The sequence below is a fragment of the Diaphorina citri genome, unplaced genomic scaffold (assembly GCF_000475195.1).
Source record: "Diaphorina citri unplaced genomic scaffold, Diaci psyllid genome assembly version 1.1 scaffold550, whole genome shotgun sequence".
Classification (NCBI taxonomy): domain Eukaryota; kingdom Metazoa; phylum Arthropoda; class Insecta; order Hemiptera; family Psyllidae; genus Diaphorina; species Diaphorina citri.
The window spans coordinates 35,242-62,111 of NW_007377984.1; the positions used below are offsets into that span (position 1 = coordinate 35,242).

Sequence of the window (26,870 nt, forward strand, 5' to 3'; positions counted from 1 at the left end):
ATGAGGACATCCTTCCATCCAAATCTCAACCACGCTCGTGAACTTGCTCCAAGTGATTTGACTAACTCGACATCTTCTCTCATGTTTTCTGTTTTCTCTGTTTTCAGGGGAAAGTACGCCACCGTTCGACGATGCCGCGACAGGAAAAACGGAACCCAATATGCCGCCAAGTTCCTGCGGAAAAAGCGGCGCTCTACCGACTTGAAGGCGGAAATTCTGCACGAAGTGGCGGTACTCGAGGCGTGTCGATGTAATTCTAGAATTGTACAACTCCATCAAGTGTTTGAATCATCGCACGACATGATTCTGCTACTAGAACTGTAAGTATTCTGATGAACCCTTTGTTAGTGAACTACACATATGTATGACGATATGTTTAAAACACACCCCAAGACTTGATTTGAAATGGTGGTCCCTCAAAAAGTCTTGAATTTAACCACCATCCCGCCTAAAACATCATTGTTTTTAGTTTGGGATTTGATTGATTATGGTCAGTTTTAACCCATGGACTCAGGGTACATATCTACTCAAGTGCTTATTGAGTTGTTGACGTTTTTCTCGCGAGTTGTGTGTTAATGCGAAGGCACAGGCTCACCAGCGCTGTGGATTCGAAAATCCGCGAGTCCTTTGGGTCCAAGAGCGAATCCGGGGTTCAGAATTGTCTAGAACCCAGCATTAGCGTGTTTTCCTCACTGTCAAAATTTGAAACCTAAAATTCCGCATTCCAAACCAAATTACAGAATTCTATTACTATGTATTTCACTCATCTATGTATCTAACAATCACAGAATCACTAATTGATGTCCTAATTATCGTACCAATCAGATTTAGTGTCATAATTGATACCGAGAAGTCATTGTTCAGTATTGATACAGTTTGAATTCTGATCAATCAAAATCAGAACTACCAATCAGCCATTAGATAATGAGAGTATAGACTGTCAGTTATTGAGAACCTATCAGCAATTATTCAGGTAGATTATACCCTATGAGCAAGCAGTGTCCGCCTCCCAATAGTTTCCTGAGCTGGGTCGATCTTAACTTTTCAGCATTTCAGCAGGTATTGTGAGAAGTCTGTTATGTAATTTAGGATTTCGTCTTCTTATTTCATCTAAATTGAGGCGTTCAGGTGATGGTATGTCAAATTCTTCTACAACCGTGGTGTATTTAACATGCTGGACGTCGGATGTGGAGGTTGCTGGTTCGAGGCCAATCCAAGTCATGAAGTTTTGCACGGTGTATTTATCAAGGGAATGACATTTTTTGACAAGCAACCATCCTTAACAAAAAGAAAAACTTGTTTCCTTCGACCATCTATGCGATGCTTGCATTTCATAGAAGACTTTCACGAGTATCTCTGGGCCAGATACTTCCAGATTCAACACTAGGTAGTAGGCACTAATGGTTCAACGTCCAAACGGATCTCTATTACAGGATTAACCCGTGACTTGAACCCATAGCCTCTAAGACTGTGAGGCGCGTAATCTACCATAGCAGAATATTCTGGATTGTCCCGAACTCCCAAGAACTTCATCGCGCTAGTTTTACTGCTTGGTACCTTGGTAGCCTCTACAGCCGGGGGTTTCCAACCTTTTTTTGTCTCGTAGCACCCCTTTTCAGCAACCAACCTTTTGAGTGACGCCTTGGCAAGACCCAACCCCCTTAGAAAATAAGTAGTCATAGTCTGAATTCTGATCAATCAAAATCAGAACTACCAATCAGCTATTAGATAATTGGAGAATAGACTGTCAGTTATTGAGAACCTATCAGCAATTATTCAGGTAGATTATACCTTATGAGGCAGTGTCCGCCTCCTAATAGTTTCCTGAGCTGGGTCGATCTTAACTTTTCAGCATTTCAGCAGGTATTGTGATAAGTCTGTTATGTAATTTATGATTTCGTCTTCTTGTTTCATCTAAATTGAGGTACCTATACAGATGATGGTCTTGTCAAATTCTTCTACAACCGGAGTAGTGGATGGTGAACATCGGATATGGAGGTTGGTGGTTCGAATCCCATCCAAGATCCAAGTCATGAAGTTTGGCACGGTGTATTTTTTGAGGGCATGAAATTTGACGAGCAGTCATCAGAAAGAAAACGCCTTTCCTTCGCATATCTATAGATTGTTAGGCCCATTCCATAGAGGACTTTTTTATCTGTGAGATACTTCTTGAAGATCCAACACTAGGTAGTAGGCACTAATGGTTCAAAGTCCCAACGGATCATTATTACAGGATTAACCCGGGACTTGAACCCATAGCCTCTAAGACTGTGAGCCGTGTAATCTGTTATAGCAAAATATCCTGGATTGTCCCGAACTCCCAAGAACTTCATCGCGCTAGTTTTACTACTTGGTATAGCCTCTACAGCCAGGGGTTTCCAACCTTTTTTGTCTCGTGGCACCCTTTTTAGCAACCAACCTTTTGAGTGACGCCTTGGCAAGACCCAACCCCCTTAGAAAATAAGTAGACAGCTACTCGAGCCATAAGGTTTCCCAGCAATATCCTTTTTATTTAAGAGGTTTGACAGAGGGAACTGTAACTGTAGGGTCTTATCGTCCCGAAATCGAAGAGAGAAGGAAGGCAGGATAGGAGGAAAACCAGCCGTTCCGAGAACGAGCATTATCCCATCAGGATAAAATCCGCCCCGGGCGGGAATCGAACCCGCGGCCTAACGCTTACAAGGCAGACGCGCCACCAACCAAGCTATCTAGACTGGCAGCAATACCCTTAATGGTCTAGTTGTGGGAATTTATTTGCAACCTTTTTTTTTCCCCATCTTTTTTTCATGTTTTATCTGGAGGCACCCTGAGGTATATCCCGGTTGGGAATCACTGGTCTACCACCCATTATAGTTCTGACTTAACAAGATTACGTTCTACCAGAGTTACGGTTACTCAGGATGGTTACCTGGTTACGTTAACCAATTAAAGGTTCGAAAAGCACTTGAACCCATCCGCATTAGCTAACTTTCTATTGGCCTGTAGATAATAGACAGGATCTTCTGCTTATGTGTAGCTCATTAGTGTGGCCGGACAATTGGCAATTTGGTTACTTTCGGTTCTTTCTCTCTGCAGTAGGTATACTTTGCCATTATGTTCTTTGCCATATTGGCATTATAGTCATCTCTCTAGTTGCCTATTCTGATGCGTTCCATGTGTTCCTAATCTTGTCTTGTTACATACTTTTTTTTTTTTTTTTAAGAGGTTTGACAGAGGGAATTGTAACTTCTATGGTCTAATCTTCTGCTTATGTGGCTCATTAGTGTGGCCGGACAATTGGCAATTTGGTTACTTTCGGTTCTTTCTCTCTGCAGTAGGTATACTTTACCATTATGTTCTTTGCCATATTGGCAGTGTGGCGCTCACAACAACACTAAAATAAAATCTTACATAGAAACCCAGGTTCTCGTTTCTCCACAATTTCCATCTCTGAAGTATAAATAACACTTCCAAATTCTTGGCAAGCACCTGAGAGCTATGTCTAACTGATGAGTTCAAATAAGAACGGAACGCGTCTTAGGCTGCTCTCAGGTGTTGGCTAAAGCAGTAAGTATAGTCATCTCTCTAGTTGCCTATTCTGATGCGTTCCATGTGTTCCTAATCTTGTCTTGTCTTGTTACATACTTGCGGAGGACTGTTAAGCTGTGTCCAAAGATAGTCGACGGCCGTGGACAGACATCGATCGATGGTCGATAGACGGCCGACGATTATGTGTGGACACACTGTCCCCGTCCCACTATCTAATAAATTTAATCCCTATCAGCTCACATTTGAATACAACAGAAGACGATATTAGTTTCATAATTTTGAGTACGTACTAGAGAGTCTGTTGGTGTTTTATGATCCATTTTGGTGCATCCATTATAATCTGTGACAAATTCAATGAACCAACTAATACTACATGGTCCAAGTTAGAATTGATTTCTTTATTATCCATTTTGGTGCATCCATTATAATCTGTGACAAATTCAATGAACCAACTAATACTACATGGTCCAAGTTAGAATTGATTTCTTTATGAACTTTAATTTCAATTTGCTCCGGTCCCAACATCATTAGATGCCTACCTACTCTACTACCCATGTATTTCATTATAGCATCTAACATTTGACCAGAACTATTATCCAGTATTTGTGATATCAATTAACCTTTATGAGACGTAAAAATATTAAATGGTTTCTTTTATGTGCTTTGTTGAATGAACTATTTCAAAATGTGAATTTGGTTGCTCTTGAGTCTTAACGATTTCATTACTTCTGAGACATAATTACATGATTGTGCAGCAAATCAATAAATTGTATACATACTCGCCGTATGACATATCCTACATAGCTCTCTCAAGCTCAAGACATACAGGAATGTCAGATTAGACTAATAGCTATTAGAGCTGGGTTTAATACCCTTGGCTCCTCTGAGGTCGAGGCCCATTTTTCTGAGCTCTTCCTTTGTGTCGCTTAGCAAAAGACTTGGAATGTTTGAATGAGGATTGATCGAGTAGAAATAACAAGATCGTTCATCAGGGCATCCCTGATATAGTATTTTGATATTTCTAAACCACCCAGAAGCTGATTTCCATTCAAGGGATGAGAGATATCAGATTACAACTTCTATTCTCATATTTGAAACCACAAGGAATGCAGGAATAAGTGGTGTGTGTTGTTCAAGATGAAATTAGACTAAGAATTTCGGTCGATTGAACACATGTATTTGATATTTCTAAACCACCCAGAAGCTGATTTCCATTCAAGGGATGAGAGATATCAGATTACAACTTCTATTCTAATATTTGAAAATGTTTTCTTGAAATTACTTTGGTCGTTGCATACTCTTACCGTCGTATGTATGAAATCTAAAGATAAACTTAAGTTTAACTTAAGACGAACAATGTTGCCAATTTCATGTCTCATGGATTTTGTTGGGTAGGTCACTATCACACTACTGTATTGACCGGTCGGTCTTGAGAGCACAGTTAGTCGAGAAACTTTTCTTCTTTGTTATACAATTTATTTGTTTTTCTGTGGAATTTAGCATCTGTTGAATTTCTCAAAAACTGATCCCCATTTCCTAGTTGCAAAATTCCTGAGCTTACAAGCTTACTGTGATCAAGATGATTCTGTGAAAAAGGTTTTAGGAATAGCACCATTACTTTTCGTTTTACAGCAGGCTTCTCCATGGTCTTGAACGTATTACCAAGAAAGCTGTTACTGGTTTGCAAGTAAGATTTCAGATCTTCTCCCTAACTCTTGGTATTCTTCAACAAGATTCTTAGGCAGTTTCTCAACATTTATGAACGTTTTGCAGCATCGTTAACTCTTGGTATTCTTCAACAAGATTCTTAGGCAGTTTCTCAACATTTATGAACGTTTTGCAGCATCCTGCCCGGCAATACAATAGACTTATCAAGTGTTGGAAAATCCTCTAACAGTGTTATCAACTTATCACATAATTTATCCACTAATACCTTGTCAGCTCTGCTATTCCAATTCGTTTTGGTAATAAAGACATATAAACTTAAGGCCTCCCCCTTTTTCTTTTATCGCTCAACTTAAAGTAAAACTAATTTGGTACAAAACAATATTCAAATTGTTAGGAAGAGAATAATACAAACCGAATGGTAATTAGTTTTGACAAAATACCCCAAGAGGGTTGAATTTGTTTCTTATGCTTATTCTTGTTTTGGTTTGGGATCCGATGTCTTGAAACAAGATACTCCATTCATGACATACGCTCAACTCTTGAATCTTGTTTGTAATTATTTTCAAAGCATGTCACTAACACTGTTATCAACTTATCACATAATTTATCCACTAATACCTTGTCAGCTCTGCTATTCCAATTCGTTTTGGTAATAAAGACATATAAACTTGGGACTTAATTGCTTTAAATGTGACAAAAAGGCACATATTGGATTAGCACCTCAAACGGCAAAAAATGCCTTGGAACAAATTCTTTGCTAAGCTTCTTACGTACTTCTTTTTAGATGTGATATTGGGGCTTAACAAATTATTATAAGATTGCAGATTATTACTCCGTGTTATAACAGAAGTAGCTGAGTTCCTATCCTTGTACATTCCTAGGTACAAGTATCTTTTACATGTTTGTTATTAATCTGTGTAGATAATTATTATGTTGCTTTTAAACCTTGTCTATTGTTTACGTTCTCATTCTTAGGCGGCTTAATGGAAATTCAGCTCACAGTATAATTTTATTGTTATGTCGTTCTCTAACTTTTGTACCTCACGAATAGCAAACACTGTAGACACATTTAAAAGAGCTGCTCTGCAGGAATGAATGTAACATTGTAACAACACTCTGGATGAATATCTGCATTTTTGTGAAAGACATGTGCAGTTCTAATAACAACTCTTTTATCACATTATTAAAAAACATAGTAACATTAGGATGAATATCTGCATTTTTGTGAAATACATGTGCAGTTCTAATAACAACTACTTTATCACATTATTAAAAAACATAGTAACATTAGTATTACCCATTATTAGAATAACCCCCGTCCCACTATCTAATAAATTTAATCCCTGAAGTAGCTGAGTTCCTATCCTTGTACATTCCTACAAGTATCTTTTACATGTTTGTTATTAATCTGTGTAGATAATTATTATGTTGCTTTTAAACCTTGTCTATTGTTTACGTTCTCATTCTTAGGCGGCTTAATGGAAATTCAGCTCACAGCTCACAGTATAATTTTATTGTTATGTCGTTCTCTAACTTTTGTACCTCACGAATAGCAAACACTGTAGACACATTTAAAAGAGCTGCTCTGCAGGAATGAATGTAACATTGTAACAACACTCGGATGAATATCTGCATTTTTGTGAAATACATGTGCAGTTCTAATAACAACTACTTTATCACATTATTAAAAAACATAGTAACATTAGTATTACCCATTATTAGAATAACCCCCGTCCCACTATCTAATAAATTTAATCCCTATCAGCTCACATTTGAATACAACAGAAGACGATATTAGTTTCATAATGTTGAGTACGTACTAGAGAGTCTGTTGGTGGTTGGTGTTTTATTATCCATTTTGGTGCATCCATTATAATCTGTGACAAATTCAATGAACCAACTAATACTACATGGTCCAAGTTAGAATTGATTTCTTTATGAACTTTAATTTCAATTTGCTCCGGTCCCAACATCATTAGATGCCTACCTACTCTACTACCTATGTATTTCATTATAGCATCTAACATTTGACCAGAACTATTATCCAGTATTTGTGATATCAATTAACCTTTATGAAACGTAAAAATATTTAATGGTTTCTTTTATGTGCTTTGTTGAATGAACTATTTCAAAATGTGAATTTGGTTGCTCTTGAGTCTTAACGATTTCATTACTTCTGCCATTACAGTTTCCTCATCACAAGAATGAATCCAGTACAATAGAGTTTGAATTTTCATTCAAGATCATTCAAAATGTTACCAAACCGTTGAGATAACGTTTACCCGATTTCATCGTTAGAGTCAGTTACTCATTTGTTGCTGTCTATCAAGTGATTCAAGACTGTTTTAAGTTGATAATGGTTTAACTGTTGCAAAATACTTTTGATCGATTGCACTATTTGCACTCCAATGTCACGATAGACGGTATAACGTTCAACTAGAATCTTCAATTGTATACCTATCGAGGATTCTCAATGAGTTGATGTTGATACCTATTTTCATTTACAAATATGCCTGATGGAAATCGGTTTCCAAGACATAATTACATGATTGTGCAGCAAATCAATAAATTGTATACATACTCGCCGTATGACATATCCTACATAGCTCTCTCAAGCTCAAGACATACAGGAATGTCAGATTAGACTAATAGCTATTAGAGCTGGGTTTAATACCCTTGGCTCCTCTGTACGTCTCTGAGGTCGAGGCCCATTTTTCTGAGCTCTTCCTTTGTGTCGCTTAGCAAAAGACTTGGAATGTTTGAACGAGGATTGATCGAGTAGAAATGACAAGATCATTCATCAGGGCATCCCTGATATGTTATTTGATATTTCTAAACCACCCAGAAGCTGATTTCCATTCAAGGGATGAGAGATATCAGATTACAACTTCTATTCTAATATTTGAAACCAGTTGTTCAAGATGAAATTAGACTAAGAATTTCGGTCGATTGAACACATCAAGTGAACATACATTACCTGAGGTATGTTCAAATTTATTGCTACACAAAACACAAAGCACTTACAATACTTTACATGTTGCGTTAATTTAGGCCTCCCCCTTTTTCTTTTATCGCTCAGCTTAAAGTAAAACCAATTTGGTACAAAACAATATTCAAATTGTTAGGAAGAGAATACAAACCGAATGGTAATTAGTTTTTGACAAAATACCCCAAGAGGGTTGAAATTGTTTGCTATGCTTATTCTTGTTTTGGTTCGGGATCCGATGTCTTGAAACAAGATACTCCATTCATGACATACGCTCAACTCTTGAGTCTTGTTTGTAATTATTTTCAAAGCATGTCAGACCTAGAATTACGTTGAATCGTAAACCATTTGCCCGAGCATATCAGACATATTGATGGTACAACCTACAATCTGGCTGCACTTATTCGAATCCATCTGGTTTAATCGACCTATAAAAGTTCAATTAGATGAAAAAGTTAAGAGTGTAATTGACAAAATCTTGCGTAGATAATTAAAACAATGAGGTCAAAGCAAGAATCCATCTGGTTTAATCAACCTATAAAAGTTCAATTAGATGAAAAAGTTAAGAGTGTAATTGACAAAATCTTGCGTAGATAATTAAAACAATGAGGTCAAAGCAAGCCAAGACACTGTTGAGTAATTATTCTGATCAAATGCAAGAGATCTGTTTAGTTGAAAGCATGTAGATTGTAGATCTCTGGTAATGGTACTCGTGTACCTACAGGGTAAGCTTTTGAGATTTTTCATGGTGAATACCAAGATTACCAAGTCATTTCCATTGTAATATCCATACAATGAATGTTGAAGATGTGGAAATTTCAACTGATTTGTAGAACACCTCTAACAATTTGTAGCTACAGTTTCGCTATCAAGATTCAATTTTAAGCTCTAAAATTCCTCATTATGATCCGAACTTTACACTATACCCAAGTCTTTTTATTTACTGGAGTTTTATCATCGAACTTAACTTGATTAAGTAAATCGATATCGGTGTTGCAAAAGTCACGACTTGGGGTTCTTATAAGTTATTATGCTTTTTACAATCTACAAAATAAAACGTTATTTTTATTTAAACGAAGTCTTTTAACCCATAAATCATAGAACCACTGGCGAAGTGCAATCATTTTAACTAGCTTTTTGCCCTTGCACGTTATTTTTTGGATACCTTTCATGTTATCTGCTATTGCGATATTAACAAGATATTGCTTTTGTATCTGCAGATTGCATCAACGTTGAGATCTCTTGAGCATTATCTGAAATCTGACGGCCTAACATCTCTGGTTGTGATTAAATAGATCTTTTGATTCTTTGTTTGGGTTTCGCAAAGTTCTTCGTTCACAGGCACGCCTTTGAAATGTGAATGTTTCAATCATGTCTTCCTACACGAATTGATTCTGCCTATTAAATTACAGTTTAATTTGTTAAGAGGATGACTTTTGATTATAATTTACTCTGTTTGTACGTGATATGAATCTGTAGATGGCAAATCAATTTGACAACCAAGCCCTCATTGTGATCATCTTGAATTATGTTGAAATGCTAATTTACCAAAATAACTTATTAGTATAATTTTTGTACCATTTTTGAGGTGAAAATAAACTGGTGCTTCCTTTTACTTTTAATCCAGATAACTCTTTCGCCAGACACTGTAAAAAATCATACATTTAATTTTAAACATTTAGTTTTAAATGGCGAAACAAAAAAGCCAAGTGGTTTTTATTGCTATGTTTAGAATCATCTCAGTCTTCACTTGTACTAATTGATCTACTTATGCTAATCCTGACCCAAATCTTCTCCATGTTTACTATCTCATCTATGTTGTCTTCTTCTTGTTGCAAGTTCTTATTGCTAAGTTTTTTGTTGAGATGCAGAACTTTGTCCGTTTCCAGCAAACCACTTGGTGTGATCATTTGTTTTGAACTTTGAAACAGTTGAACATAAGTTGATTCAGATTTAGTTCCAATTATGTAAACTCTATTTGGTTCAAACTGCAGACAAATCTTCATTAGTAATAGTAAGGCTCTACCTTCTTCTGTTTGTTTGTTTTCCGTGTCCTCTTCTTTCTCATGAAATCTTCTTCTATCCCTTCTTTTAACATTTTGACATCAAAGTTGTTTTTAGCTAAATTCCCTTTAGGGATGAGCTATATTCATTTTTTGATTACACCCCTTAACAATGGTTATGTGTCTTTTGTGCTGATTTTCCGTCTTATATCTTGTCTACAGTGTTGCCTGAGGACATAGGGAATCAAGACAAGACTAGGTTTATCATCAATCTGATAAAGAAGGGTCACATCTCATATGTTGAAAATGTTTAAATTCAGTAGAATGAATTCTTTACTGAATGCTGACCCTGCTTTCAAATTTCCCAATAGGTACCTCAATTAGAGACCTGGCCTTATCATTATCATGTTTGCGATGGTGTTCTTATCAGTAGATATTGCTTCATTGCGAGGCTTTGTAACAAATTTCTTTGTTGTGACACTGTCATCAACAATAACCACTAGGCGCAGAATCACTCTGTTTACCTTTTTGAGGCTTACCTCATTTAATTAATTTACGGGGAAGTCCTAATTTAAGTTTGATTTTCTTAAAAATTAAGTAAACACTAGTCACATTTACCTCATTTAATTAATTTACGGGGAAGTCCTAATTTAAGTTTGATTTTCTTAAAAATTAAGTAAACACTAGTCACATATGTACTACATGTCATATGAACCAAGATCAACTCCAAATTATGTCTAGGCTATAAAGTACATATAAAATTATGATCAAAGTTGGCAATGAGATATTACCAGATAGTTCTGGCATTTTACGGCTAATGTGAATATCAGGACCAAGTGTTTCAGCTGTCTGAAGTTCAACTTGGACCATATTGGAATAAATAACTTGAACCACATTAGAAAGAGATTTCGGTTTGTGTGAGGTCTCCCCATATTGATTTCAAGACCGCACAGACCAGAAGTTTTAGTGAGAGGTGACCAAGTGTTGCTCTTTCTAAAATGTGTTCCATCAAACTGATGATGATGATGGCTTTTGGCATTTATTGAAAAACGATAAATTCTTCAAAGAGAAGGGCAATCCGTCTCCCATTTCTTGTAAAAAATATTCCGATATGCAAATTATTCACCGTAGATTCAATAGCATTGAACTATTTTATCTTGAATTCTTCTTTAATTTTTTCTCTCTGTTGATAATTTATTGGTCGGAGAAAGTGCTCAATATATGTTGTCTGGGATTGTTAGAAGCTCAAATTTCAAGTGGATATCAGCTTGATCTTTTTGGCATTTCGTATGTTTGATTTCCAGACATTTCCAATTTGCAGGTCGAGTTTCCAAAGATCCGTCTTTTGTGTGAAATTTTTTTGTTATCATTTGAACAAAATAATGACCAATTATTTGAAGATGTGTATTTGAATAATTACGATAGAATCGGCTATTCGGCTCTTTGTAAGATAAGTGGGTACTCAATCAACCAACTCCTCATGAGTAAATCAGCGAAAGTTTTTGTTTGTTGTGAAATGAGGGCCAGAAAGAACTTCAGGGTGTTTGCTGATGATAATGACTGCAGTTTGGTAATTATTAAAATAAACCAATTCAGAACATCAATACAAACATCTTCCAATCTACATAGTAAGCTCGTTAGCAGCCAAACTTTCATCTATGTCCTCGATTGGCCAAAACATAAACTAATGTAAATGTATCTCCTTGTAGGTGAATATTTTTTTATAGCTTAATTAACAAATTTCGAGAAGATTTATGATGTTAACGTAGAAGTGTCAATAATGATATCAACTCAGATGATGCCAATGTGTGTTCATTTGACATTTAAGATGTTCCAATTCTTCTGAAGAACTAGTTTACATTTTTTGTTAATGGTATTTTAAATACACCACTCTCAAAGTTAATCTTCTAGTAAAAATTTCACACTTATCACGGGTTTTGAGATTATTATTTTTGGAAAGTTTATCGAGTTATCGTGGTCTTGTTATTCTCTGTGAAAGCTGTCAGGGGGGTGTCAGATTTCAAACAAGCTTCTTGTGATTTACTTATGGTGGTGGTGAAACTATCGTTTATTTTGTCACCAATTGAGTTTCTTTGATAGGTGGAATGTGAATTCAATTTAATTTAAATACCAATTTACATATTGTGCTTGTGTGCTTAACCAAAAATACGCTTCAATACTTGGATAGCTCTTTACAATATTACCAAAACTGTAATGGCTCTTTCTAAATGTTTATAAATCACAACATAGTTACCTACCCAAGTTGTTGCTTGTTTTAAAAAATAATTAAATCATAAATTTAAATCGAGCAATTTATTTGATATTTCTAAACCACCCAGAAGCTGATTTCGATTCAAGGGATGAGAGATATCAGATTACAACTTCTATTCAAATATTTGAAACCACAAGGAATGCAGGAATAAGTGGTGTGTGTTGTTCAAGATGAAATTAGACTAAGAATTTCGGTCGATTGAACACACAAGGAATGCAGGAATAAGTGGTGTGTGTTGTTCAAGATGAAATTAGACTAAGAATTTCGGTCGATTGAACACATCAAGTGAACGTACATTACCTGAGGTATGTTCGAATTTATTGCTACACAAAGCACTTACAATACTTTACATGTTGCGTTAATTTAGGCCTCCCTGTCCTAGCTATTTGATATTGAACTTGAAAAGTAAGTATGTATGTACTTTACGTCATAGTCATAGATGAAAATAAAAATGTCCTGTTATTTCTATGAAAGTTTAGTGTGTCCTGAATCAAATAGGTAGTAATAGTTCCTGAAATACATAGCTAGTGCTCAATAATTACCACAGTGTGTTTCAAGTCAGCGTGTGTTAAGAACGTCCTAGCTATTTGATATTGAACTTGAAAAGTAAGTATGTATGTATTTTACGTCATAGTCATAGATGAAAATAAAAATGTCCTGTTATTTCTATGAAAGTTTATTCTGTCCTAAAGTGTTGGAATCAAATAGGTAGTAATAGTTCCTGAAATACATAGCTAGTGCTCAATAATTACCACAGTGTGTTTCAAGTCAGCGTGTGTTAAGAACATTTTACGAAATTCCAAATTCCTATAGTGTGCTTAGTACTCTTGATAGTATAGTTGCTATAGTGTTCAGTATAGTGTAGTGTTCAAGTTGATTAAAGTGTTCAGCCCACTCAAGGATAGTCTCCGAAGACCCAGAACCAATATTTGTACCCAGATTATTTCAGTGTAGTGTTCAAGTTGATTAAAGTGTTCAGCCCACTCAAGGATAGTCTCCGAAGACCCAGAACCAATATTTGTACCCAGATTATTTTCACACGGGTCAGATGTCAATATTATTTGTGTTAGAACGGATGGGTGCAGAGAACCAAACCAGATTGTGACCTTGCCGAAACCCTAGCGTTTTCAACATAAGGACCAATATGTCCAATGTTAATATTTGTGTATGACACCTTAACATGGTAAGAGCGGCATGGGTGACATTGATGTTTTGGAACATTATATCTTCACACGTCACACGGTGACCGCCAAATTCTGAAACTTTCGTTAACCATCTGTTTGTAGATGAAAGAAGTCCAAAGTCTGACTCAGTCTACTGATTTCGGATGGTGGAAGAATTGTGGTGCAGCCTGTACTTTGGACTGCGTTGAGTTTAATAGGTTAAACAAGAAACAATATGTTATAAACAATTCTACAGCGCATCCTATTAAGTGCTTTGCTTTGTTTATAAACTCTTCCTACGAAAAACTAGATAATAGTGCGTTTTTAACGTGTGTGCATTGTGAGCCAAGGTAAACTTTAGGCCAGGTAAAATTTATGTTTATTTCGACCAATCCAGTGATACGTGTGTTGTTCAGACTTTGTGTGTGTTATTGCCAGCTAAAATGGGCGTGTTGTACAAATGTACGTATTAAATACTAGGAATGTGAATTTTCAGCGATAGGCAAATCCAATCCGTAACATTATATCTTCACACGTCACACGGTGACTGCCAAATTCTGAAACTTTCGTTAACCATCTGTTTGTAGATGAAAGAAGTCCAAAGTCTGACTCAGTCTACTGATTTCGGATGGTGGAAGAATTGTGGTGCAGCCTGTACTTTGGACTGCGTTGAGTTTAATAGGTTAAACAAGAAACAATATGTTATAAACAATTCTACAGCGCATCCTATTAAGTGCTTTGCTTTGTTTATAAACGCTTCCTACGAAAAACTAGATAATAGTGCGTTTTTAACGTGTGCATTGTGAGCCAGGGTATGCTTTAGGCCAGGTGAGTTTTATGTTTATTTCGACCAGTCCAGTGATACGTGTGTTGTTCAGACTTTGTGTGTTAATTTTCAGCTAAAATGGGTGTTTTGTACCTATGTACGTATTAAATACTAGGAATGTGAATTTCCAGCAAAAGGGGAATCCAATCCGGGAAACAGTGACAAATTTTGGTATACTTTTGGTATCCTTTAGTTTACGTTGTGATACGTGTGTTGTTCAGACTTTGTGTCTTAATTTTCAGCTAAAATGGGTGTTTTGTACCTATGTACGTATTAAAAACGAGGAATGTGAATTTCCAGCAAAAGGGGAATCCAATCCGGGAAACAGTGACAAATTTTGGTATACTTTTGGTATCCTTTAGTTTACGTTCTGAGGTGGAACAAGAATTTTGACTTTAGTTAGAGTTAGTATGTATAACTTTGTTGTTTTCCTAAACTACCTGAAAAAACAGCTCTTGAAATTTGCGAGGCTGAAAGCTGAAAGCACCCCTAACATACTCTTTAGAGTTAGTATAACTTTGTTGTTTTCCTAAACTACCTGAAAAAACAGCTCTTGAAATTTGCGAGGCTGAAAGCTGAAAGCACCCCTAACATACTCGAAATGAGGACATCCTTCCATCCAAATCTCAACCACGCTCGTGAACTTGCTCCTAGTGATTTGACTAACTCGACATCTTCTCTCATGTTTTCTGTTTTCTCTGTTTTCAGGGGAAAGTACGCCACCGTCCGACGATGCCGCGACAGGAAAAACGGAACCCAATATGCCCATTTTTTCATTGAAATCTATTTTTTCGTCGCCTGTTTTTTTTTCAACCTCCATGTTTGCTTCTTTGTTCACAGAGCCTCGGGTGGAGAACTCCAGTCAGTTTTGGATCGGGACGAGGTTCCCTCTGTTACATACTTTTGTTTAGTTTGAGATAATGGTCAAGTACAATATCATACATATTTCTGGACATGGTCTTCACTTGACACTCCAGTCAAGTGAAGACCATGTCCAGAAATATGTTTGTTACATACTTGCTGAGGACTATTAAGCTGTGTCCAAAGATAGTCGACGGCCGTGGACAGACATCGATCGATGGTCGATAGACGGCCGACGATTATGTGTGGACACACTGAGAAAAAACTAGGGTGCCGGCAGCCTAATTGGGTAACTGGGTTTCGGCACTCTGACTCTATATCGGGAAGCTCGACACTATAATTAATATACCATTCCAACAGACTAAATCAGGGGAAGTAACCCAATAATAGAGTTCTTCCACCCTAAACTTGTGGCACCCTGTCGCCATTTTTTTTTTATTATTATTATTTATTTATTTCTCAGTGCACAGCTTTAGATTCAGGTAACCCGAAAAGAATCATGCTTCGGAAGTGTTTATCGAAAAACGAAAGTGACCCATTACATCATCGAATCTTTTCATCCAATCAATCATTTAGTGATGGATCATTAGATGATATTAAATACACATCCTGATACAGACATAATACTAGATGAATAGATGATGAAAATGCATGTGTAAGTGGAGATAACAGATGCCGACATGTTAATAACCAATGTGTAATATCTGACAGCTATATTAGAAGTTAGCGTGATGTATTGAGATATTGAGATGCATACTGACAGCTAATCCTAGACATAGACCATCGGGGCCTATTTGTGCTGTAGAAGACGTATTGGCGATGGCTTATTAATCAAGAACAAGGATCTATATCTACTTGTGAATGGTTGTTGGCTGGGACTTTTTAGTCTGAGCCGACATCGACAGTACATTTAAATGAAAAAGGCGTATTATGGCCGCATACTGACAGCTAATCCTAGACATAGACTATCGGCCCTATCGGGGCCTATTTGTTCAAGGATCTATCTACTTGTGAATGGTTGTTGGCTGGGACTTTTTAGTCTGAGCCGACATCGACAGTTCATTTAAATGAAAAGGGCGTATTATGACCATACAAGACAAGGCCGACCCCATGTAGAAATGGGATAAGGTTTTGTGAAATAAGAAGGCCATTCAAGATATTACGGGTAAACCCTTTTGTGCGGCAGTTTCTCGAGAATTTTAGCTTTTTTTTTTTGCTAACTTACCAGTGTAGAATGAAGGTTACCGCTAAATTGCCACTATTATTATGGTAAATTCTCAAATTATATTTAGGACAAAATTCTTCGGCTGCGATTGAACCCACGCTCTCCTGATTACCAGGGTTTTAACCACTGCACCACAGATGGACTAGGTGGGTACGACTGAAAGTTGTTTTGGGGTACACAATTTGATATGTAACCTTTTTTCAAGGTTCATTTTAGGTTAAAACACATACATAGGTACCTAATACCTAGATTTGTTATTCGATAGGTAAGTCAACCGTTCCCCTTTGCTTCTTTGTCAGCTTTACAACATTGCAACTATCAGGAGGCGAAACTTGGCTACTGTCCATGATTGAGCTCAATATTTTTTTTCGAATTATAATTTATTAACAGTAATGTATCTTAATTTATTCTTGATACCTTGTTCAAATAGTCAAGTTAAACGCAAGTTCGCAATATTATCTCGTCTCTTGTGGCAGGTAGTATTGACGCTAAGCAGGTAATCGTTAAGTTTAACATGACTCAGGAATGTGGCTAATAGTGTGTGTGGAGATTTATGCCCTCTTTACAGCTTCAGTGATATGTGTACCTAATGAAACAGCAGGTTTGTTACGCCAGAGTTTAACAAACAGGGGGTAAAGCCAGTTCCAACCCCGAGTCAAGAGTAAAAGCTCGCTGGCGCTATGAATCGATAATTAAACGCGAGTTTACAAGTGATTAAACGGGTTATTTGGGAGTTAACCACGAGTTGAACATGGGTTAGTAGGTATGTTCAGCTCTTAAAGGTAGTTAATATTGTAGAGTGGTAGTATATTCCTTTATTTGGACTGTCAAAGTAGACCAAGTCCCTTCAGCTAAAGATCGCCTTTGTTGACCCCAATGAGGTATAAACGAGGCTTTATAGACCACCTGATTGAATTGGAAAGGGTAACGTTCGAATTGAGGTGTTTTAAGACATAGCGTCTTGTACATTGGGATAGTGGACTGAAATTTGCATACCGGGACCGATGATTCCGTTGAGTGGCTACACCTCCGGATCATGTGGGAATGTGTACAGGGTCCGAAGTGTCGTCAACAATGAACCGTATAGTAATTGAGAAGAATATCAGTTTTGATATGAAGTTGCAAGACTAGCAGACCAACTATGTGAACTTCTTGTTCAGGAGTAGTTTTAGACCTGTTAAGCTGTGTCCACTGTCCACACATAGTTGACATACATTGGAATAGTGTACTGAAATTTGCATACCGGGACCGACTGACTGATTCCGTTGAGTGGCTACTCCTCCGGATCATGTGGGAATGTATACAGGGTCCGAAGTGTCGTCACTAATGAACCGTATAGTAATTTAGAAGAATATCAGTTTTGATATGAAGTTTCAAAACTAGCAGACCATTTATGTGAACTTCTTGTTCAGGAGTAGTTTTAGACCTGTTAAGCTGTGTCCACTGTCCACACATAGTTGACGCCGTCGATCGATTAGATCGATGTCGATTGAAACCGTACACTGCCTCGACAACCTATGTAGATTCACTTCGTCGAGCGACCATCGATCGACGGCTTCGACCATGCATGTGTGGACACAGCTTTAGGATCAATTATTCTCGAAAGAAGCCCTTAAAGAAACATTCTCCAACGCATTGCGTCTTGGGTCTATTCGACTTTCATGTTAAGAATCCGGGCAAAGATTCGAACCCTGTATTGGTCTCCGATGAGTCACCTATGGTCTGCAAGTCTGAGGAGAGGTAGAGCCCAATGAGTCATACCTGAAGCACGTGGTCCTTAATCCAAAGCAGAGGAGGTTAACTGACACTGTTGTGCCTTTTGACTGTCAACGGACTCTTAGTAGAATTTATGCAAGTGCAACGAATTCTGTCCAGGCACGGTGCCGAATTGGCGTTCTCTCAGAGCTCACCGAGTGGATATCACTCGTATTTATGAACAAGAATGATCGTTCTGAGATCAGTCTCAAGTCAAAATTGACCAATCAAATGCCTTGAGATTATGCTTAGCACGAACTTAAGAGCCAGCATTTTGTTCATAAATATGGGTGTATGCCTCGGAACAAATCAATAATGAATCAGATTTGCAACCTCGAAAAAGGACTCGATGATTGGAGGAAAGACCTTATTTTGTCAAGGAGCCGAAACATTTGCTTCCAGGAATTCCAGGATACCTACGGTCTTATGTTGACTCAATGTCCAAATTTTCCGTCATTCTCAGAGGCCAGTGGAGTTATTCTCCTGCAACTCCAACTTTCTCCAACCGAACAGAGAAAGGATTATACCAGTACCGATATTTCCCTTGGTATAATCGGGATATTATCCTAAAAAGCCAGCACAACTCTCAAAGGCTGAATCCAGACCTAGTTGACATCCTCAGTTAGGTTTGATTCATTATCCCATAACTTGATTCAGCATAACTCATTTTAGCCCACAGCTCGAGTTACGAGCGTTGATTTTAATTTATTATCAGATTATCGTGCTAATAAATAACTCATCCAAATGTCTAACACAGTTAACACTGGCAGTCACTTGCTTTCTAAACGGAAGGGCTAGGGCTAAATCCTGATCGAGGAAGGGGATTTTATGATTTTTTTGGTAAAATATACTTGGGTATTTATTGGTTTTCCTAGATTTTTTTCTCACCTGGATGGATCTGTGGTTTCAAGATCAAATTTTGCAGATCGAAAAGTTTCCATTCCCTTTTGTCCTGCGCTCTTCTCAGCCATGTTGTCCCTGATTTTTCCTGTGTGTCATTATTATTTTCCACTTTGATATCTATTTCTCGAAAGAAGCCCTTGAAGAAACATTCTCCAACGCATTGCGTCTTGGGTCTATTCGACTTTCATGTTCAGAATCCGGACAAAGATTCGAACCCTGTATTGGTCTCCGATGAGTCACCTATGGTCTGCAAGTCTGAGGAGAGGTAGAGAGCCCAATGAGTCACACCTGAAGCACGTGGTCCTTAATCCCAAGCAGAGGAGGTTAACTGACACTGTTGTGCCTTTTGACTGTCAACAGACTCTCAGTAGAATTTATGCAAGTGCAACGAATTCTGTCCAGGCATGGTCTCGAACTAGCATCCTTTGAGAGCTCAGGCCGAGTAGATGTGCCTCGGAATACAGTGATTGGAGATTGGATTGGAAGGTTGGATCAGATTTGAACTGCGAGACATTGGTGATTGGAGAAAACTTGATTTTTTGCCAAGGAGCAGAAACTTTTGGGTCCAGGATACGGAAATCTACAGTCTCATGTTGACTTTAGACTCGGGGTCTTCAAAATCTAGAAAATACTCAAGAATCAGAAAATTAAGTAGTGTCTCTGTGAGTCTGGCCTGTCACTGGTTTGGTACTTTGGTCGTTTATCTACTCCGTTTGCTCGTAGTAACTTTCAACAGATTTTCCGTCACACTTAGAGGTATTTCTCCTTTTTTTTCTGGAGTGGAGTTTTTCTCCTGCGACTTCAACTTTCTTTGCCCGAACAGAGGAAGGATCATACCAAACGTTTCCTTAGTATAATCAGGATTTCTTTATCCCAAAAAGCCAGCACAACTCTCAAAGGCTGAATCCAGTCCAGACCTAGTTGACATCCTCAGTTTGATTCATTATCTCATAACTTGATTCAGCATAACTCATTTTAGCCCACAGCTCGAGTTACGAGCGTTGATTTTAATTTATTATCAGATTATCGTGCTAATAAATAACTCATCCAAATGTCTAACACAGTTAACACTGGCAACTGGCAGTCACTTGCTTTCTAAACGGAAGGGCTAAATCCTAATCGAGGAAGGGGATTTTATGATTTTTTGGTAAAATATACTTGGGTATTTATTGTTTTTCCTAGATTTTTTTCTCACCTGGATCACCTGGATGGATCTGTGGTTTCAAGATCCAATTTTGCAGATCGAAAAGTTTCCGTTCCCTTTTGTCCTGCGCTCTTCTCATCCATGTTGTCCCTGATTTTTCCTGCGTGTCATTATTAATCATCCAAGTGTCTAACACAGTTAACACTAGCAGTCACTTGCTTTCTAAACGGAAGGGCTAGGGCTAAATCCTAATCGAGGAAGGGGATTTTATGATTTTTTTGGTAAAATATACTTGGGTATTTATTATTTTTCCTAGATTTTTTTCTCACCTGGATGGATCTGTGGTTTCAAGATCCAATTTTGCAGACCGAAAAGTTTCCATTCCCTTTTGTCCTGCGCTCTTCTCATCCATGTTGTCCCTGATTTTTCCTGCGTGTCATTATTATTTTCCACATTGATATCTATTTTTTCGTCGCCTGTTTTTTTCAACCTCCATGTTTGCTTCTTTGTTCACAGAGCCTCGGGTGGAGAACTCCAGTCAGTTTTGGATCGGGACGAGGTTCCCTCTTTGATATCTATTTTCCACATTGATATCTATTTTTTCGTCGCCTGTTTTTTTCAACCTCCATGTATGTTTGTTTCTTTGTTCACAGAGCCTCGGGTGGAGAACTCCAGTCAGTTTTGGATCGGGACGAGGTTCCCTCTGAGGACGAAACCAGACGTCTCATGGCCCAAATCCTGCAGGGGATTCAGTATCTTCATTCCATCAATGTAGTTCATCTTGATATCAAAGTAAGCATTTATAACCCAAATAGGAAATCCGTGTGCATCTGACAGGGTGTCTACCAGACTGGAAAACCGGGAATTGTCTGGGAATTTTACAAAAAAGTGACAAGAATTCAAAAAGTCAGGGAATTTTTCAAAGCCTAAAAAAAGAAAATTTTTGGTCAGTAAAAAAAAGTATGCAACCTTGAAGGGGCTAGTTAAATTTTCTCGAAAAAATTTCGCCTGCGGCGCTCTAATTTTGAAAACCGGGAATTGTCAGGGAATTTCATGGAGACGGGAAAAGTGAGGGAATTAATTGTCAAGGAATTTTACAAAAAAGTGACAAAAATTCAAAAAAGTCAGGGAATTTTTCAAAGCCTAAAAAAAAGTATTTTTGGTCAGTAAAAAAAAGTATGCAACCTTGAAGGGGCTAGTTAAATTTTCTCGAAAAAATTTCGCCTGCGGCGCTCTAATTTTGCACAGATTCTGTGCATCTGCATCCATCGGCAAAGAACCTTTGCCCACCAATAGCGCGACACCTATAGTGTTTACCCCAAATTTATGTCCGTAAGATTCTTCTGTGACCTTATAATTTGGCCCTCTGGCCAAAAGGGGTCCGAATTTACATATATTATAGTACGAGTGGGGTTTTACTAACTCCATTGGATCGCTCTACGCATTGTGTGAAATGAGCTATTTTGAAGCCCTAGTTGTTCTTTCTGAGAATCCTGGATAAGAAGTTTCTATAAAAGCCTAAATTCGTTGACAAAGCTCAGTGAAAGTTATTAAGGCTATTTCTACTGTAGTAGGTTGGTAAATTCTCCAATACTATCAGCAGAGATTTCTAGGTAAAGATGTTGGAATTTGTGTACAAAATTCCCTCTAATGCTCTTAACCCCATTGGACATTTGGACCGCTCTACGCTATTGTGTGAAATGAGCTATTTTGAAGCCCTAGTTGTCATGTTCTTCTTTTTTTTTTTTTAATTTAATTTGACGGGTTAGTCCCATTGTACAGTAAAAAATAAATTGAAATAGAAAAGCAAAATTGCAACAACAGTACCTAAGGGCTAGAAGGGGGATTAATAAATCCAGAGTTAAGATATGAACAATCATAATAGTCAAGATATCTATGTAATATATTCATGATTTCATGACAAACGAAATTTATCGCATGCGGTAGGGATTAATAAATCTAGAGTTAAGATATGAACAATCATAATAGTCAAGATATTTATGTAATATATTCATGATTTCATGACAAACGAAATTTATCGCGTGCGGTATATTGTAGTTCCAATGTCGAAAACAGAGGGCGTTAGGCTTAGGAGATATCAAACTAGAGGTGAAATTCCTTGCAATCAAATGCCTTCTTCAGGTTAAGGTAGTGCCGCCATTTTGTTTTCGGTTTTGGAATTTGATACTTTTAAGATCTACGAGTATTAATTGAGTATGGTACTTACGTAGAATGCTGGACACTAAATTCTTTGTTGTTTTGTATGATCTTGACACCTTAACTGGGAGGTCCTGTGAGTCTGTTATCTTTTCCCTGAACCATCTCCTTGTGGCATTTGCCAACCAAACGATTAGTAACTTGATTTTAACCAAATATCCTTTCGTTCCTCTGTTTCCAGTGACCGACTCAGTGCCAAGCAATGTCTGGAACATGTCTGGTTCTCCCAAGTATCTTCCCCTTCCCCTCCCCCCGCCCCTCACATGGTGGAGACAAACAACACCAGTCATGACGTCACCAGTGACGTCACAACATGTAACGGTGATGAACCTGAGCACCCCCTAGCGTCTGAGAAACAAACTGAATGTCCTGCCAATGAGAGTACGAGTACACCAGTAAGAGCTGTATCCAGTCCTCTGGTGAATAGGAAACTAAACAATGAGGAGAAGAAATCAGAAGCCACAGCAGAAGATCTGTCACCAATCAAGACAAACAACAAGGAGGATACAGATCAGACTGCTAGCAACAAGCAAGATGATTCTACAAGTAGCAAAGAGAAAGACAATACACCCAAAGGTATGAATGGCGAACGACGGCGATCCTTCATGAAGAATATGGAAGATCTTGTAAAGAAACTAGAAGAGTTGGATTATGATACAAACAAGAATAACAAAGATGATAAGGAAGAGAGTAACCTACGTCGCGCAACAAGCATGCAAACCATGCCTGTCCCTAACCTGGTGCGATACAAACTAGATGCCAAGTTCAGTAAGAATGTTGTTATTGATGATGATCCATTGTTCAAATACAAGAGACTGTTCATCTTTGATGATATGAGTGATACCTCCTCCCCTCCCTCCTCCAACTATGGTTCCATGTCCTCGGATAACTCATCCATGAGTGACTCTGCCAGTGATTCCATCAGTGAAATGTCTCTGGACTCCTCCAGTGATCGCTCCAGTATCATTTCCCTCGATGATACATTGGATGTGATGTACAGTAAGAATCATCGCCATTACTCCTCCTGCTACAATGTATGGGAAGCATACAGGAATAAAACAACTCTGCCAGTGATTCCATCAGTGAAATGTCTCTGGACTCCTCCAGTGATCGCTCCAGTATCATTTCCCTGGATGATACATTGGATGTGATGTACAGTAAGAATCATCGCCATTACTCCTCCTGCTACAATGTATGGGAAGCATACAGGAATAAGACAAACACCAGGGTATGGCCCAGAGAGTGTGATGGTTCATTTGCCCGCGCGCTGTCTCGTTTTACCACCACACCTGTAGATCCTGCCAAGGAAGGATTTCATCCTCTGCGGAATAAGAACTCGCTGACCATCTTCAAGCCTGCTGCTAATGGACGGAAGTGTATTGGTTTGGAACTAATGAAGGAGAGGAATGGGAATATTGTTGTAATCCGGGAGATCAAAGCAATCAATGGAAGCAAGTATCCACGCTGCAGTGAGGTCAAGTGTGAAAGCCTCCAGTCTAGAATCAGACGGCTGCAGGTACAGAACGGACTACAACTGAGGTTACCTACATTTTGTATTTTTTAGGCTCTACATGGATTTAGACAGTGTCATCCTGATAACATAGAGGTACAAACATGTAGACACATGTGGTATGTCTTGCAAGTCAATTAAGCTTGTGTAAACTGTATCAAGACTCAAATCATCAAATTCTCAGAAGAATTGTTCCTGTCAGTAGTTTATTTTATTGGATTACTTTTTTAGTAGTTTTTAGTAATTTTTCTTCGGGTCTTCTAATTCTCAGAATTTTCAGACGTCCTGTGACTCATCATTATTTCTAAATCCATCTTTAGAAATGAAATGCCCAACCCCATTTTTACAATCTCATTAACTGTTCATCAATTTTTGATCTTTTTCATGCCCTTGACTTTTTTTCTCTCAAACTCTAGTCTCAGTAGGTACATCAGACTACACTCACAGCTAAGTCTACAACCCGATGTTACAGTGTGTTATATCTAAGTATACCCAGTTACTTGGAGATTGTTTGCTCAACAGTATCCAATAATGCTAAGAGCAAGAGCAATAACACCCCAACCCCAGAAAGTAGTTCATAGATTTCAGAAAAACTATTCTATAATTTCAATCTAATTCATAGTATCACATTCCAGAGTTCGATTGTTGAAAGTAATTTTCTCCATAATAAAGTTAACCAAATTTTTGTTATGGAGAAAATAATACAAATTTTTATTACCTATAGTAAGGAGGGGAGGAAGGTACCCCCTTTCTTACCGAAATACTTTTTTTTAAAATACATTTGACGGAGGAATCTGTTCAGTCTTATCGTTCCGAAAGCGAATAGGAGAAAGCCAGCCTTTCCCAGAAAGAACAAGGGTAAAATCCGCCCCGGGTGATAATCGAACCCGCGACCTACCAAAATACTTTCCAACAAGTTGGAAAACAACGAGAAAATTGTTTAATCAGCCTCCCATCCATGTGATGACCAATTCTGACGTTGCTTAACAACTGTGATACCTATCAATAAATTTCTTTTTAAATCCTTCTCGAAGAATCTGAAGGTCCCTTTGAATGAAAAGGTCTACTTCTCAAAAACTTCAACGTAGGTACCAAAAGATGATGATGATGATGATGATGTCAGCTTTTCGTGCTGTTATTTTACTGGTAATATAAGCACGCAAACTCAAAATGGTTTGTAATAATGTTATATGAGCGTAGGTACCAAAAGTAGGTAGGTACCTAACTACCTACCACTTTTGAAAACAAAACAGAAATCCCGCGTAAAATAAGCGCATACGTAGTTCCAAAATATCTCACAGGTAGCGCCACGTTATGGGTAAAAAAATTTCCTATGGTGGCGCTCTCTGCGAAACTTTGAAGAAAAAGTCCCACGGCGGGATTTTATATGCTACACTGAGGGATCAAGGGGATTTTTATACAGAGATGGGAAATGTAGTCGATAGTACATTAGTTTAGTTAAATTCCCTTTAGGTTCAGGAACTGGTTTTGTTAACAAACACCAGGGTATGGCCCAGAGAGTGTGATGGTTCATTTGCCCGCGCGCTGTCTCGCTTTACCACCACACCTGTAGATCCTGCTAAGGAAGGATTTCATCCTCTGCGGAATAAGAACTCGCTGACCATCTTCAAGCCTGCTGCTAATGGACGGAAGTGTATTGGATTGGAACTAATGAAGGAAAGGAATGGGAACATTGTTGTCATCCGGGAGATCAAAGCTATTAATGGAAGCAAGTATCCACGCTGCAGTGAGGTCAAGTGTGAAAGCCTCCAGTCTAGAATCAGACGGCTGCAGGTACAGAACGGACTACGTACTGAACTAGACAAGAGTAGCTGTCAGTCTAACGATATGTTCTGAGCTCCAAGTCAAAACCCAATGTCAGCCATTACTGTGATACCTGCAACGTCTCCCCCATGTCTTCCCTGTGTTTTATTTATTTTGAATTTCCCGCGCGCGACTCCAACACTCAAACAGCTAGTCATTATACATTATACATAATGTCTTCCCTGTGTTTTATTTATTTTGAATTTCCCGCGCGCGACTCCAACACTCAAACAGCTAGTCATTATACATTATACATATTATACCGTCCTAGGCCTAGAGTAAAGGATGTCAAATTCCAAAATTTTGGGAGACCGAAATTCTGTGAGTCTAAATTTTGAAATCGCAAGATCATCAGAGGTTTTAGTTTTGTAGTCGCGCGTTCTTCTGCCACCAACGTGGATTGATGACTCCTGTGATATCTGGCTCAGACCGGGATTCTATTTCAAAAATAAAATCCCCACTCCAAGTCAATGTGAGAATGACACTAATTCCAGCACCTGCAGAGCCACGTCTAGCTGATGAGATTCGACAAGAACGAAACGCGTCCCAGGCTGCTCCCAGGTGCTCGGTTAAAACTTTTATAATGTGGACGCTGCTTTAGAAGTTTTATAAGCAGCATATTTCACAACAATCACAACACCTTTATACGTAGACTGGCGATGTTACCCATTGATTTCTTCATATTCCATTAAAACTAAATGCAACGTGATGCAAATCTGACACGCGCTCGCTCGATCCATGACAAACTTCATCATCACGCTGGTTGCTAGGATAGCACGACTGGTTGCTAAGGTTACCGTCACGTTGCTAGGGTAAACAAATCAGGAACGGGAGATCTGAAAGTTGATGCTCATGTTGACATTGATGTCTTGTGTCCTGGTTTCGCTCGTGTTCATAGCTTCATAGGTTATTCGTAGTTCAACCAGAGGTCGTTATGGTTGGGTGTACTAATACTTTTTTTATCGAATGGTTAGTAGCCCATTCG

General features: G+C 38.1%; 1 protein-coding gene across 1 annotated transcript; it reads left to right on the forward strand.

Moving 5' to 3' along the window:
• Window positions 1–26,036, forward strand: LOC103509981. The gene is made up of 6 exons (XM_026824162.1): window positions 1–320; window positions 20,988–21,126; window positions 22,623–22,627; window positions 22,733–23,606; window positions 23,639–24,067; window positions 25,856–26,036. The coding sequence occupies exons 1-6, from the start codon at window positions 1–3 to the stop codon at window positions 25,916–25,918; spliced, it is 1,830 nt and encodes a 609-aa protein (XP_026679963.1). The 3' UTR covers window positions 25,919–26,036.
• The last annotated feature ends 834 nt before the right edge of the window (window positions 26,037–26,870 follow it).

What these genes read in the sequence shown, in the direction of transcription:
- LOC103509981 (XM_026824162.1), top strand. Translation starts at nt 1, where the DNA reads ATGAGGACATCCTTCCATCCAAATCTCAACCACGCTCGTGAACTTGCT. An exon ending in ATGATTCTGCTACTAGAACT is followed by an intron (nt 321 to 20,987) that starts GTAAGTATTCTG and finishes CTTTGTTCACAG; the next exon opens with AGCCTCGGGTGGAGAACTCC. An exon ending in TATGGGAAGCATACAGGAAT is followed by an intron (nt 23,607 to 23,638) that starts AAAACAACTCTG and finishes TCCATCAGTGAA; the next exon opens with ATGTCTCTGGACTCCTCCAG.